This window comes from Strigops habroptila, chromosome 2 (genome assembly GCF_004027225.2).
Source record: "Strigops habroptila isolate Jane chromosome 2, bStrHab1.2.pri, whole genome shotgun sequence".
Taxonomy (NCBI): Eukaryota; Metazoa; Chordata; class Aves; order Psittaciformes; family Psittacidae; genus Strigops; species Strigops habroptila.
This window is the reverse complement of record NC_044278.2, coordinates 42,028,971-42,041,819: the sequence shown is the minus strand read 5'-3', so window position 1 is coordinate 42,041,819 and position 12,849 is coordinate 42,028,971. Positions and strand designations below refer to the sequence as shown.

The window sequence follows — 12,849 nt, the reverse complement described above, 5'->3', positions numbered from 1 at the left end:
GAAATAGAAAAAAATGGATATATAGTCAGAGAGGATCTTTGTCCTTAGGGTGCAAAACAGTGGTCACTTTTGTAGGAAACATTGAGAAGGAAAGCGATTCTCAGACATAGGAGGAATTAAGAGATTTTGGACAATGAAACAGATGAAGAGGATGAAGAATAAAGGCTTAAACATAAAAATAAAATATGATAAATGGACATAAAAGGTGTCATGGGAGTGACGCATTCTACTTCAGGAGCTGAGCAGAAGTATAAGTATGAATAAATTCATTCAGCTGAGACAGCAAAAAATTGTTGGTGAAGGCAGCTTAAGTTGTGTTTGCTTTCCGTTTAAGGCAAGAGACAGGCTGAATTTGGTGTTGGCCACAGTAGAGGTAGCTGAACTGAGATTAAAGCCCTAGAAATGATTGTGTTCAATGCTAAATTCTGTGTCTGTCAATAACAGCTTTCCCTGAAGACAGAGGTTTTGGACCTTGCCATAGGTTAAGGGTCAGTAGATGCAGAGACCTGTTGTTAGTGATGGTGGTGGCCGCTTCATACACATCGTCCATTAAGAAGAGATTCTGTAGCTGCTGCTGTAGTGGCATCCTGTCTGGAAAACAAACTCAGTGCTTGCTGCCTCAGAGCTCAGGCTTTCACAGCATGCTGAAATGCAGTTTCTTTGTCTTCCTCACTCTACCTGTCGTGTCTGTAGCATGAAGAAATGCAGTGGAGAAGCACTCTGCTTTCTAGACCCATGGTGTCCCGTAGACATCTTGAACTCATTACTGATACGAACAGGTGTAAACTGCCATATTGGTCTTCCCTGGTTGTTCCAGGCTCTGTCCCTGCCTGGCAGATAGATAGTCATATACTCAGTTGACACAGAGGTTTTGGTTTAGGAATGGAGTAATGTTATGTGAGAAAACAGTGAAAGTAACCACCAACTTAACCAAATGTCATGCATGGCCTGTTGTAAAATGCTTTTTAAAATTATAGTAGAAACACATCACGGCAGGAATGATGGTGTAGAATTGAAGTTTACTCTTGAGGAGTTTTAGCTATCATGCTGAAAAATATTTGGAACTCTTCCTTTAGCCCTGGTTACTAATTTTGTAAACAGTAAGTGCTGGGATTTTTTCTCCTTTTATGCTCTTAAGAGATTTTTTTTTAAACTCGTGGCTGAAATGTCTTTCAGGTAATCATGCCTGTATCAAAGAAAGCTCCTGCTCATCTCAGAAAGGAAACTCTTCCTCCAGCTTCATTGCATCCTAAACATCCCAATTACGCAGCAAAATCTGCCATGGTCTCTGAAAATGAGGATACCAAGTATGAGCAAAAAGCTACAGAAGATGGGGGAATAGTGAAGACAACAGGAGAGAAAGCTATTAAAGGTCAAAAAGAAATCTAAACCCAGTTCTGGAAACTCTTTAAATAAGACGTGTTAGTGCTAAAACACTTCTTATTGTAATTTGATGCTTAGATAGGTTAAATGTGGTACTTTGTTTGTACATTAATACTGCATATGCTTATGCATATAGTATGCTATTTACACATACTGCTGTAGTATATATTGTGTCATTTTAATGATTCAAGCCTTAAGTTCTATGTGCAGCACTTCCAGATGATGATCAAGGAATGATGGATTTTGATGAGGAGGACTTTGATGAACCTATGGAAGCAGAGCATGTGGAAACTATACCTGAGACAGCTGAAAGCTTGAAGAGAGACAACAAAATTGAAAAGAAGACAGAGCAGCTGGAATCAGAGAAGAAAGAGACATCTGTCTTGTAAGAATCTCTTTTTCTTTTTTTTCCAGCAGGAAGCCTTTCAGTATCCATAAACCTTAGATTTATTTTCATATTTGTCTTTGCCAATGGGATAATTGTGATATAGACAGAATACTAATAGTGCTATGTGATTATTTTTTTTTTATAGTGGTGTTAAAATGGTAATGTTGAACATGCAGATAGCTACTTAATTGGAAAATACTTGGTGTTTTGGGGGCTTAGCACATGACATAACGCATTTCAGTACACTGAGGTGACTCAGTGTAGGTGTTGAAAACGGAAGTTTGATGCCAAAAAGCAAAAATGAGGAATTGCTAATGATGCTTATTCTAAGCATCTGTGAAGGTATTTCATAAGGTTAGTTGTTGTTAGAAGTATTGTCACTAAAAGTAATTTCACATGGTGAACAGCTGTGTCTTTGGAAATAGGAAAAAAGTTGGGTTTTTTTTCCCTGTCGTTCTTGATTATTTGGAAGAATTTTGAATCATATGTTTCCATAACTTTAAACTGTAAAAATTTGAATGATCAAAAAGACTTAAACATTTAATGACTGAAAAGGTAATTTTGTTGAAATAATCTGTTGTTACCACTGAGCAACTGTACAGATGGGTGGATATATTTGTTCTGTAAAGGCTTGAATGACAAAGGCTGAAATACCAGGTGAATGATTTTTAAAGCCTGTGTTTTTGTGTACTGAGAATGATACTTGTATGTGGGGTTTTCTCTTTGTCATTCCATCCTGCTTTTCAGAAGAAATCTGGGGAAACCCAACTTTTGGGAATGTTGCTTGGTAGTGGAAAGAGCAACAAAAAGTGTGAGAATATAGGGAAGAAAAAAAAAAGCACAAACCAGTTGTGGTTATAGTAAAGGCACGTTTTTGTTTCTTCTTTCTTCTTCTGCAAAACCTGCAGAAGTTCTCTCCCAGATATCTCATATTGGGACAGAGTTGATGAGGATGAAGCTGATCTAGCAGCAGCAGAAATTCAGCTGGACCCCAACCTCCTTCCACTTGTGAATGGGGAAAATGATGATCAAGTCTTGAGATTTTATTGGCTGGATGCTTATGAAGATCAGTACAGTCAGCCAGGTAACTGTTCACTTAAAGGCAGAAAATGCCATTTTGATCCTTTCTGTGTAACCGGTATTTTCAGACTTGCCTGAATTATGCCTAAATACCCTGTCTCTCTGTGCTTTACAACTTTTGCATTCATCTCCTAATTTTCCTCACCTCTGTCCTCAGTGCAGGGCACTATGACTGGGAGAAGTGAGAATGTTGTCTCTTTGTCTAGTGTAGTAGTAGTGATGTACAAAGGGAGCTACTAGCACTTCTCACTGTTGGTGACCCATTGCATTGGCCTTCTTAAAACCGTGTATCCTCTAGGAATAAGGTGATGTTAATCCCTTACACAGTGGTGCAACAATTGAGCATTCTTTTTTCTTGTTTCTGGAAATGTAACTTAAAATTCTGGTGGATTGTTAGAAAGTTTGTACAGTAGCAGTTGCACAATTTTGTATGAAGGAAAGGTACATCTATCGAGGGAGGAAGGTGGCCCGAAAAATACAAGGTCTACCTAGATCCTTTTGTTCAGACTGTCTAAATCTTGAAGACTGTCTCTGGATCAACAGCCCTAAGATACTTTGTGCCCTTGAGGTATGAATCCTAGCTCTCACAGTCTTCAAAACTGCGGCGTTCTAATCTCAGCCCTGACAAAAGAACTCATGTTCACATCTGCTCTAAGCACTTCTCATCTGTCTTTGCATTTCCTCAGCAGCTTTAGGATCTTGGATTCTAATTTGTGCTTCATGTAGGTTTACCGGAAGGTTCTTCCATATGTTGTTGAAGTTTTTTTTGGTGTTGATGCTGTAAGCATTGAGTCAGATGTGTTTCTCTGTTACACCTTTTGTTTTGAGCTGAGATGCCAAACTTAAATATGAGACTCTGCTGGGCTGAACAGCTTGGTGGTGGGAGTGATAATAATCATAGATATCTTGATGAAATCAATGGCTCTAATATAAAATTGCTACTTTTAAAGACCCCACTATTGTTCTTTTTCCTTTTTTTTTTGTCTTCTTAGTCAGTACTTGCTGAATGGAACTTAATTATGAAAAGATTTCTGTTTCTCGCATGCAAGGAGTGTTCTTTTCTCATTATGACTTTTTCAGGATTGAATAATAAAGACTGCACCTGTTTTCAATTAGTAATGTAGAAGGGAAAATTTTGGTACTGCTTTTTGTTTAACATGTTCATGATCTTTGTTTATGCCTCATTTGCTGTGATGTCAAATGCACTGCCTGAAGAGTAAATACCATAGCATAATCATCAGACTCTTTCAAACTTAATGATTTTTTTGAGGCTTACTTTTCATAATTCCCACTACTATCTTAGGCAGAGAACTTGAGAATTGTAATCCTATTAATCTTTTAAAGAAATAATGAATAAAACCTGCCCTTTCTTTACCCTCTGCAGGACATTTTCCCTATCTCTTGACTTGGGTTGCCTTTTGTTTCATTGATAGCATGATCTTTCTTTTCACAGACTGTGTTTGATAAGGTTTACACCCATTTTTTAATTTCCTCTTTCCATAGTCAGGTTTAGAGGGGATAGGGCCTGATGCCAGTTCTCTCATTTCTTGGTTTTGCATATGAAATGTTTCTGAAAAACTTGTTCAAGTTAACCCTGCTTTTAGTGTGTCTGGGGGTGGTGTGTGTTCGGCTAGGTGACCTCCAAAGCTTCCTTCCATCTTAAATTACTCTGATTCTGTGAAATCTGGGGATTCAGACCTTTTATTTTTTCCAAGCTAGAGTTTGTCAAAATATGTCTTTGCAATCCAGGTAGCCTTTTACTGTATCTTTGGGTCATGCATCCTTCCTTCTACCTCACCTGCTTGTATGTATGCCCCTGACAGGTTAACTTCTCCATGCCCTTAATATTGCCAGCTGTTCGAGCAACCAACTACCGTTTTGTGGTCTCTCCCATAGTTTCATCTTTCTGTATGACACAAACCTACCTGAGGGTTTTATCACTTAAAAAAAAAACACTGGGGAGAAGAACTTCATCTTCCCTGTCACTTAGATCTGTAATTTGAACTCCTTCTAGATCCTTTTATTCAAACTGTCTAAATCTTGAAGATTGCCTCTGTATTAAAATCTCTAAAATACTTTGTGCAGCTGAAGCTTGTATCCTCGCTCTCATCATCTTCAAAACTGCAGTATTCTCTGTCCTTGACAAAAGTAGTCTTGTTCACATCTATTCCAAGCACTCAAAAGATGGTTTTTCTTAGCCTGTCACTCTGACTGTCATCCATCCTAGTGCATCTTTACTGATTTGTCTTTGATCTACTGGAGTAAGAAAGGTGTCTTTACATCTGATAGATCATATGGCAAAGATAAATTATAACTCTTAACCAAGGACTTGTTTGTGCATTGTCAGACCAAGGAGAAATGCAGGTTCCAAAATCTTCTCTATATGAAACATTGTTTCTGAGACAGTCTCAGTTTTGATATTTCTGATTTCATCAATAGTAATTGTACTGTAGGAAGAGTGTCTTTCTTTTGTAATCAAATTCCAAATTATTTGGAGTTTGAAGGGAACTTGGGTGAAGTCAAGTTTTTGAGTTGTACTTGGAAGTTTATTTTACTTGTAATTCACAAACTGTATGTGAAAGTCAGCTGGCTTTGCTCTGTGTTATTTCAAAGTTTAACATCACTTGATTAGCATTTTGCAGCATTTTGTGCTAATGGTAAGTTCTTTGTGGCTCAGAGATATGCATGTGCAATAATGATGTGATCCACAGTGAAGTCAGTTGCGCTAGTCCTGCTCTATATAGGCTTTCTGAATGTCTATCTTGGTTACAACTGCTGTCTTAGCATCCACAATTTCTTGCAATGTCATAAATCTTTTGGTGTCCTCATTTGTTAAAAATAGTCAGTGGAAAACTTTTTACAATTGTTTTACAGCTTCTAGTTGTTTTCTGCAGAATGTATTTCTACAGGTTTTCTTAGTAGTAGAGTCTTGAGCTCCACTACTGAAGTGTAGGAAAGATGAGTTAATCGCACTGGTCTAGCTGAAGAATGAAAAAATGTAGATAACACGTTTCAGGAGTGATTGGCAGCACAGGCATTCTGATTATCTTCAGTTTTCACTGACTTCTCTCTCCTTCCTCTTTCCATGAATTATCAAACAAATATAGGTAGAAATGGAATATCAGAACAGGATTCTAAGACTGTGTGATGCCATTTTGAATTTCACATATCAAGTTGTTACTGTAGTGTTGGAGGTAGGAGCATGATGAACCAGGTATCTATTTATAAAGCTGGTGTTTAAAACAATTCAGAATGTGCTGATGCATCAGAAAGATTTGTTGCTCAAGGACCTAAGCCAGAAGTTGTGTTTCTGTGCAAGAATACGTAATAAGCTGCTTTAAGCAACATTAAGAATGATGAATTTAAGAACTGCATATTGAATTTTATGCTCTGCCCTGCTTCCCTAGGTGTGGTATTTTTGTTTGGGAAAGTGTGGATTGAATCTGCAAACACCTATGTCAGCTGCTGTGTGACAGTGAAAAATATTGAGAGAACTGTTTATCTACTGCCACGTGAAACAGTAAGTGTATCTTTTAAGCATGTCAAACATAAGTACCTTTCATGCTGCTTATAGCAGGTTATGACTCCTAGTATTGTGTTTATGGGAACTGTTGAAGCCGGTGTTGTCTGATGTAGGTGGTAAAGTTGAGTGCAATGAATACATGGTATATCACGTGAGATGCAGAGTAGAAAGTTGTTGCTTCCCCCCTGACCCTAACAACTGCAGACAAATTGTTGCCTTTACACTTGCTGCTTAGGAAATAAAATTGTCTTGAAGTATTATTAGAAAACTTCGTGCTTTTTAAACACTCTGTTTCAAACAGTGTTTTTTAAATTTGTGTTTTCTTGGCTGATTGCATTGTAGTTTTCTGTTAAAGAAGAGATACCTCATTCATAATAGCAAAGCAAAATTCAACATATTGGTCATGTCTGCTGGCATTTTTTGTTAATTTGTAAAACCTGACTTGTGTTTTTGAGGAAATGGACCTGTCTACTGGCAAAGAGACGGAGACTCCAGTAACTATAATGAGTGTTTTCAAGGAATTTAATGACTGCATTTCACCCAAGTATAAGATCATGAAGTTCAAATCCAAGGTTTGTCTACAAGCATCCTACTTCGTAGTTTTCTGTTGTGGCTGGTGAGGTGGGAAGTCTGTTGAAACACCGTCCAGTAGGGGAGGTTATGCTGAAGCACAAATTCATAACTCCTGACAATGACACATGTAAGCATATTTGCTTGTAAAAAACTATCCCAGTGTCTTATGAAATATCCATAATCCTTTAAGAATGGTGAATCTCCAACGTGATTGTTTCACCAGAAGTTTAAACATGCTGCTTTTGGAACTACTCATTCATCAGCTTCTTTGAAACTGGGTTGAGTGTCAGGCTGCCTTTCTTGCTTGCTGAGCTGTTTTTGGGAATACAGAACAGATAAATGTTCTAATACCTAAAGCCTGGGTATCAGCTCATGGTGTTCAAGTTTCAAATGAAAGATTGTGTTGTCCAGCAGATAGGTCGGTACACTGGGATTAGACCATCTTTGCACTTGACCAGATGTCATATTGAACTTTATCTTTTGGCATGTCTCATGCTGCTTCTCACCCTTGCTGTTTGGAGCATGGGTTGTCATAGTGTGTTTCTACAGGAGGTAACAAGTTATGAGGACTGTCATCCAGTCTTGAAACTTAAGCTGTTCTTGGCTTACAGTTACGGGCAGTAATCTTACAGTATTATTTTGCTGTGTTCTGTTTGCTCAACAAATCCTAAAAAGAACATTGAAAAAAACAAAATCTTGTTTTAATGGGAAATTTGCACATATAGTAATATAATACTTGTAATAAGCCTGCAGGAAAAGAGCTGATACCGCTGGTATTGTTGCAGATTTGGAGTGAATTAGTTTTCTAGTGTGAGAAAGCTTTCTTGTTCATTTACACAAAGCATTTGTCTGTTGGGGAGTTTGTGTGGGGAAAGGTCACGGCTAACATGTAAGTTAGAGGAAAAGATTTGTTCAGAGTGAAGTGCACGGAAACTTTTCTGTTTCTTGAAATAACATATCTGACAAAGCTGGCTTTCATTGTCATTACTCAGTGTGGGATCAGTTGTAACTTTTCCCAGGTTGGCAGTCTTGTGTCTTGTCAGGATTTGTTCCTGAATGATTGATCAGGAAATCGATGGCAAGTAAAAATGCAGGAAGAATGGAATTTAACAGAACGGAAGTAAGGGAAAATAAAACCAAGTTTATATGGTAATTAATATGGTAATGGTTGGAAAGACCCCCAGGAGGTCACACAATCCAAAGCTAGCGTAATTCTGAAAGTTCACGTTGGTAAAGTGAAAACATGATCAGTGTTTCTCAAATGACAAATTCATGCAAGATGTCATCTTTTCATCAGTGTGTAGCTTAGTGCATTATTTACATCATTAGTACTTTGTAAAACTTTTTTTTTCTTTGGTACTAGCTTATTTTGTCTCTCAATACTTTGATGCAAATTTAGCTTTTTCAGTTTTCTCAGTGTTATTTCTCTTGTATAGGTGATTATAACTTCATTATTATGTATGGGGATCGGAAATGAATAAATTCAACAATAGGTAAAAAACCAAGTTTGTAATAGCTCACTGTTCAAAGATCCTTTCAGGAATGAGGGAGGAAACTCAGGGCAAATAAATTCCTCATTAAAAAAGAGGATACAAACACTTGTACTCCAGGGATGGAAGGAGGGGGAGATGCCTTTGAAGAAATGCAGATCTGCTAACAGAATCTAAGGAAACCTCCGTCTGTTCCATGGTGTTCTACGGAAGAATAGTGTGAGTGAGGTAACGGAGTAACATAGTTTAACCTTGGCTTTTAAAAATCAAGGTAAAACATATGTAGGAAGTATTCGAACTGTTATTTCTGATGTTAATTCAAAGCTTATCAAATTTTTACTGAGCTTACACAGAGTTTGGGGTGAAAGACCCAACTTTGTTGTCTGGACACATGGCTACAGTGCACCTGGGGTCCCTGGGTGTTACAGAGTAGGAATCCTTAGCAGGAGTAGGGAAGTAGCACCACAAATGCACTGTTCAGACCTTACCTAGAATAATCTTAACACTAGATCACCCTTATGAGGAAAGATTAACTCAAGCTACAATAGGTACAAAAGATGGTAATTAGAAGGATGAGACAAAAGGAGATTCAGTTATACCAGAGATAACTATGAAAGAGCTTTATTTTTTTTTTTTTCTCTAGTAAAGTGCAGACTAGCACTAAGACCTTTTTGCTCTCTAAAAACACTAAAAGGTGATGAGCAGCAAGAAGGCTATTCAAAGGGCAGTTTCAGCAAAAGAAACAAATTTATAAATTTAATTAATGAATAAGTTAGGATAGTTGGGGGTGCAGAGAAGTTGTGAAATAATGTACCAGAATTGTTTCTGGTAACAGTAAGAATTCAATTTCTGTTTGAATTCATTGAACTCTTCCGTAAACTGAATTTTACTAACATGGTAGAAGGTTATTCAGCATTCTGCTGATTTTGATAGTTGCAGTAACTATCCTAGAAGGGTTTAATGAGAACTGGAGCTACCAGGAGGGTATGGCGAAAGTAATGTGGGAGGTAAAAGAAAAGATAGTATTGGAGAGCAAGGCTGTTGGTGAGGCCTTTGCAGGGTTATTCAAGGAAAGTATTACAGTAACTCAGCTATTCCAGCTTAACACAAAATTGAACAAGTGGCACCAGGTCTGGCCAGGCTTGCATCTTTGCAGCAGGGCGTCCTTTTGCCTGCAAGATAATTGTGGAAGTAGTGACGTTGTCCCATTACTGCACAATCCTTTTCTTTTGTTCCTTCCTGAGAGACCTCGGTTTGCCTGGTTATATACCTTATTAATCTGTTTTCATAAGGAGTCATCATCTTTCTTTACATTTCAGTCATACCACCAGAGATGTGTCATTATATACAGCCTTTGCTTCTGTGCTTCTATGGGTTGTGCAGAGGTCTCAGATTGAAATGGTATTGGCACTCAGCTGAGTGAATGCTTCAAGAAGTCGTCTCTGTACAATGGTGACTGTAAAAGCTAATATGCTTTAGTTCTTCACAGAACTCCCCTGTTCTGCGATATGCAGCCAGTGTTCCGCTACTGTGTTCTAAAGGGTTGGTGTTTTGAAAGAGTTGTAAAAAGCTAATGGCAATATTGCTTAGGTGAGCAGAGCACTTGTGAGCAATGCACTCAGAGTCACACGAAGTCTCGGTTTTGGCATAGTACTGTGAAACTGAGAAGCTCTTATCCTTCATGAGCTAGAAATCAGAAAGATTACCAGCGTACCTGCCATGCAAGTTATTCAGAATGCCCAGTTTTGTGATGATGCAGAGAGAGCCAGTGTTTATACACTGAGACAGGTTGTTCTCTGTGTGTGTGTGTGCATCCATCTTGGCCTTGCCAGCACCAAACTGTTCTTGCGAACAGATACACTTAAGCTGTATCATTTCCTCCTGCACCTGCTGCTAATTGTGGCTTCAATGGGTTGCACTGCTGCCAAGTTAGCAAGTCTTCACAAATCAATTTGAAAGCAGCCTTACTCCACTTAGGAACTTAGCAGCTAATCACTGCTCTCTGAAGGGCCACTTGAAGGGCAGATTACTCTGCAGCAAAGCATTCATTCACTGCAGTTATGACCAGACGCTTGTGTAATTGAGCTGAGCTCTGTGGAATAATGCAGATGAATCACTGCAGCATACTATTTTTACACCATGTTCAGCTTGCGTTTTCAACAAGGACTTGTTTGAAGCCTGAGAGGGTTTTTCAAATTAAAAAAAAAAAAAAAAAAAAAGAGGGAGGGCACCAGTAATATATGCTAAAAGCAGTGCATTGCCATTGTTATGTTACTGTTATGATGTGCTGCTCATGTGAGGTGCTGCTTTGGCTCAACAGTTCAGATCTACATTTGCATGCTAATTTGTAATGCTGTTCTGACTTCACAGCGGTGCTCTTGTACCAAGTTATATTACTTGGTAGGTTACTGTTTCCATTTGTCTGTTGATGCCATAGTTGTTTCTGGATTTGCCTTCTTCCTATTTATAGCAGAGGGCCCTCTTCTCTCCCAGCCAGGATTTGCAGCCTTAAAATGCAGTGTTGTGAGAAGTACCAAGCTTAACTGCTCATTCTAGTGCTCTGAGTTACTGCTGATCCTAAAAAAAAAGCCCTAAACAAAACAAACCACCCAACCCTAAAACAAAATAACGAGTTTACCTAACTGCATGTATTTTGTTTATTTGTAAATTTTATTCCAATTTATGGTGATTTTGTTTTTTCCTACTAAATTTACTCTAGCGGTATGTAATGCTGAATCTATGTATGATGTGCTGAACTTAGTGCACTATCCAGTGAAAATATGCCTTTTAATTCTAGGAATTCTTGTAGTAAGAGTAATGTTCTAGCATAGTTATGGCATAACGTAATAATATGTTACAGTGGTGTACATGGTTTGTGAAGTATGACAGGGCCAAGCATATGTGTTACAGGATAGAGCAGGACATTTCATCAGGTACCATAGCATTGTTGCACAGGATATTGTAGTTATTTGGAAAGTGTAGATACTTATTCTTAGAAACTGTCAAGCTGTGCATGTTGTAGAAAATCCTTACTGTCCTTGAAGAAAGCAGAAGTGGTACTTTCAGTAAAGTTGTACTGAACTTGAGGCTGCTTTAACTATCTTTGTTAGAGATACGTAAACAAACTCAGCTCCTTTCTAGTAAAATCCAAGTCACTCAAAATGAAAAATACAATACTGTCATAGAAATGATTCTGTTCTAAGCATGTAATAAAGAGCTGGCAGATGGTTGGGAAATCAGCTCTCTTGGGTGCCTCTCTGAAGTGCTGGTACACTAAAGCATGCAGTGCAAAAGGTGGAACTGTGTGCAGTTACAGGGCTATGATCTCATTGGGATCACAGACACATGGTGGGATAGGGTGTGCCTCAGAAGGACAGACTGGATGGTGAGGAGGGGGAGTCCCTTTTACATGTCAGAGCAGTGAGAATGCATGGAGCCCTGGGCTCCATACCCGAAGAGCATGGCCAAGAGCTTATGGGTCCGGATTATAGGGCAGACTAATGGAGGTGTCATCGTGATGGAAAAAAGAAACCCAAAGCCCACCTAGAGTTGAATCTGGTGAGAGAGGCAAAGAGCAGTCGAAAAGGCTTCTATAGGTACAGGAAGACTAGGGGAAAATGTGGGCCTGCTGCTGAAAGGGACAGAGAATGTGGTGATGAAGGGCATGGAAAAACAGAAATACTCAATGTCTTCTTCACCTTGGTCTTTACTGGTAAGTCCATCCTTCAGCAATCCCTGACTCCAAGAGAACCAGAAGGAAAGCCTGAAGCAAAGAAGACTTGTCGTGGGTGGAGAAGGATCAGGTTAGGGAACATTTAAACAAATTGGACAGATGCACATGCATGAGACCTGATGGGATGCACCCATGAGTGCAGAAGGAGCTGGCCAATGTCGTTGTGAGGCCATGCTTGATTATCTTTAAAAGATCATGTTGATCAGAGTAGGTTCCCAAGAACTGGAAAAAAGCAAGTGTCAAAGCTGTCCTCAAGATGAGCAGAGAGGAGGAGGTTCCAGCGAACTAGAGGCTGGTCAGCCTCACCTTAAGGCCTAGGAAAAGATGGTGGAGCAACAACTCGATCACCTTTTTCAGACACACAAAGCACAAGAAGGTGCTTGGCAGTGTTTGATGTGGATTTACAGAGGGAAAGTAATGTTTAATTGAGCTGGTAGCCTTCTGTGAAGAGATGAATGGCTTGGTGGACAAGGGGACAACAGTTGCTGTTTATTTCGACTTTAGTAAGGCTTTGAACACTGTCTCCCATAGCATCCTCAAAGACAAACTGATGAAGTACGGGCTAGGTATGTGGACAGTGAGATGGACTGAAAACTGGCTGCACTGAATAACAGAGAAAGGCATGCACATGCTGGAGCAAGTCCAGCACAGGACCACAAAGATAATTACAGGGCCTGGA

General features: G+C 39.0%; 1 protein-coding gene across 2 annotated transcripts in view; it reads left to right on the top strand.

Moving 5' to 3' along the window:
* Positions 1–12,849, top strand: part of POLA1 (DNA polymerase alpha 1, catalytic subunit) — a 193,338-nt gene that overhangs the window by 6,993 nt on the left and 173,496 nt on the right. Inside the window, exons 8-12 of one of the 2 annotated variants that reach the window (XM_030476397.1) lie at positions 1,177–1,372; positions 1,603–1,768; positions 2,680–2,855; positions 6,259–6,371; positions 6,830–6,946. In XM_030476397.1, coding sequence (XP_030332257.1) covers positions 1,177–1,372; positions 1,603–1,768; positions 2,680–2,855; positions 6,259–6,371; positions 6,830–6,946 — 768 coding nt within the window. Of the gene's footprint in view, positions 1–1,176; positions 1,373–1,593; positions 1,769–2,679; positions 2,856–6,258; positions 6,372–6,829; positions 6,947–12,849 lie in introns of both variants that reach the window. The other variant, XM_030476396.1, reaches the window with a different exon arrangement.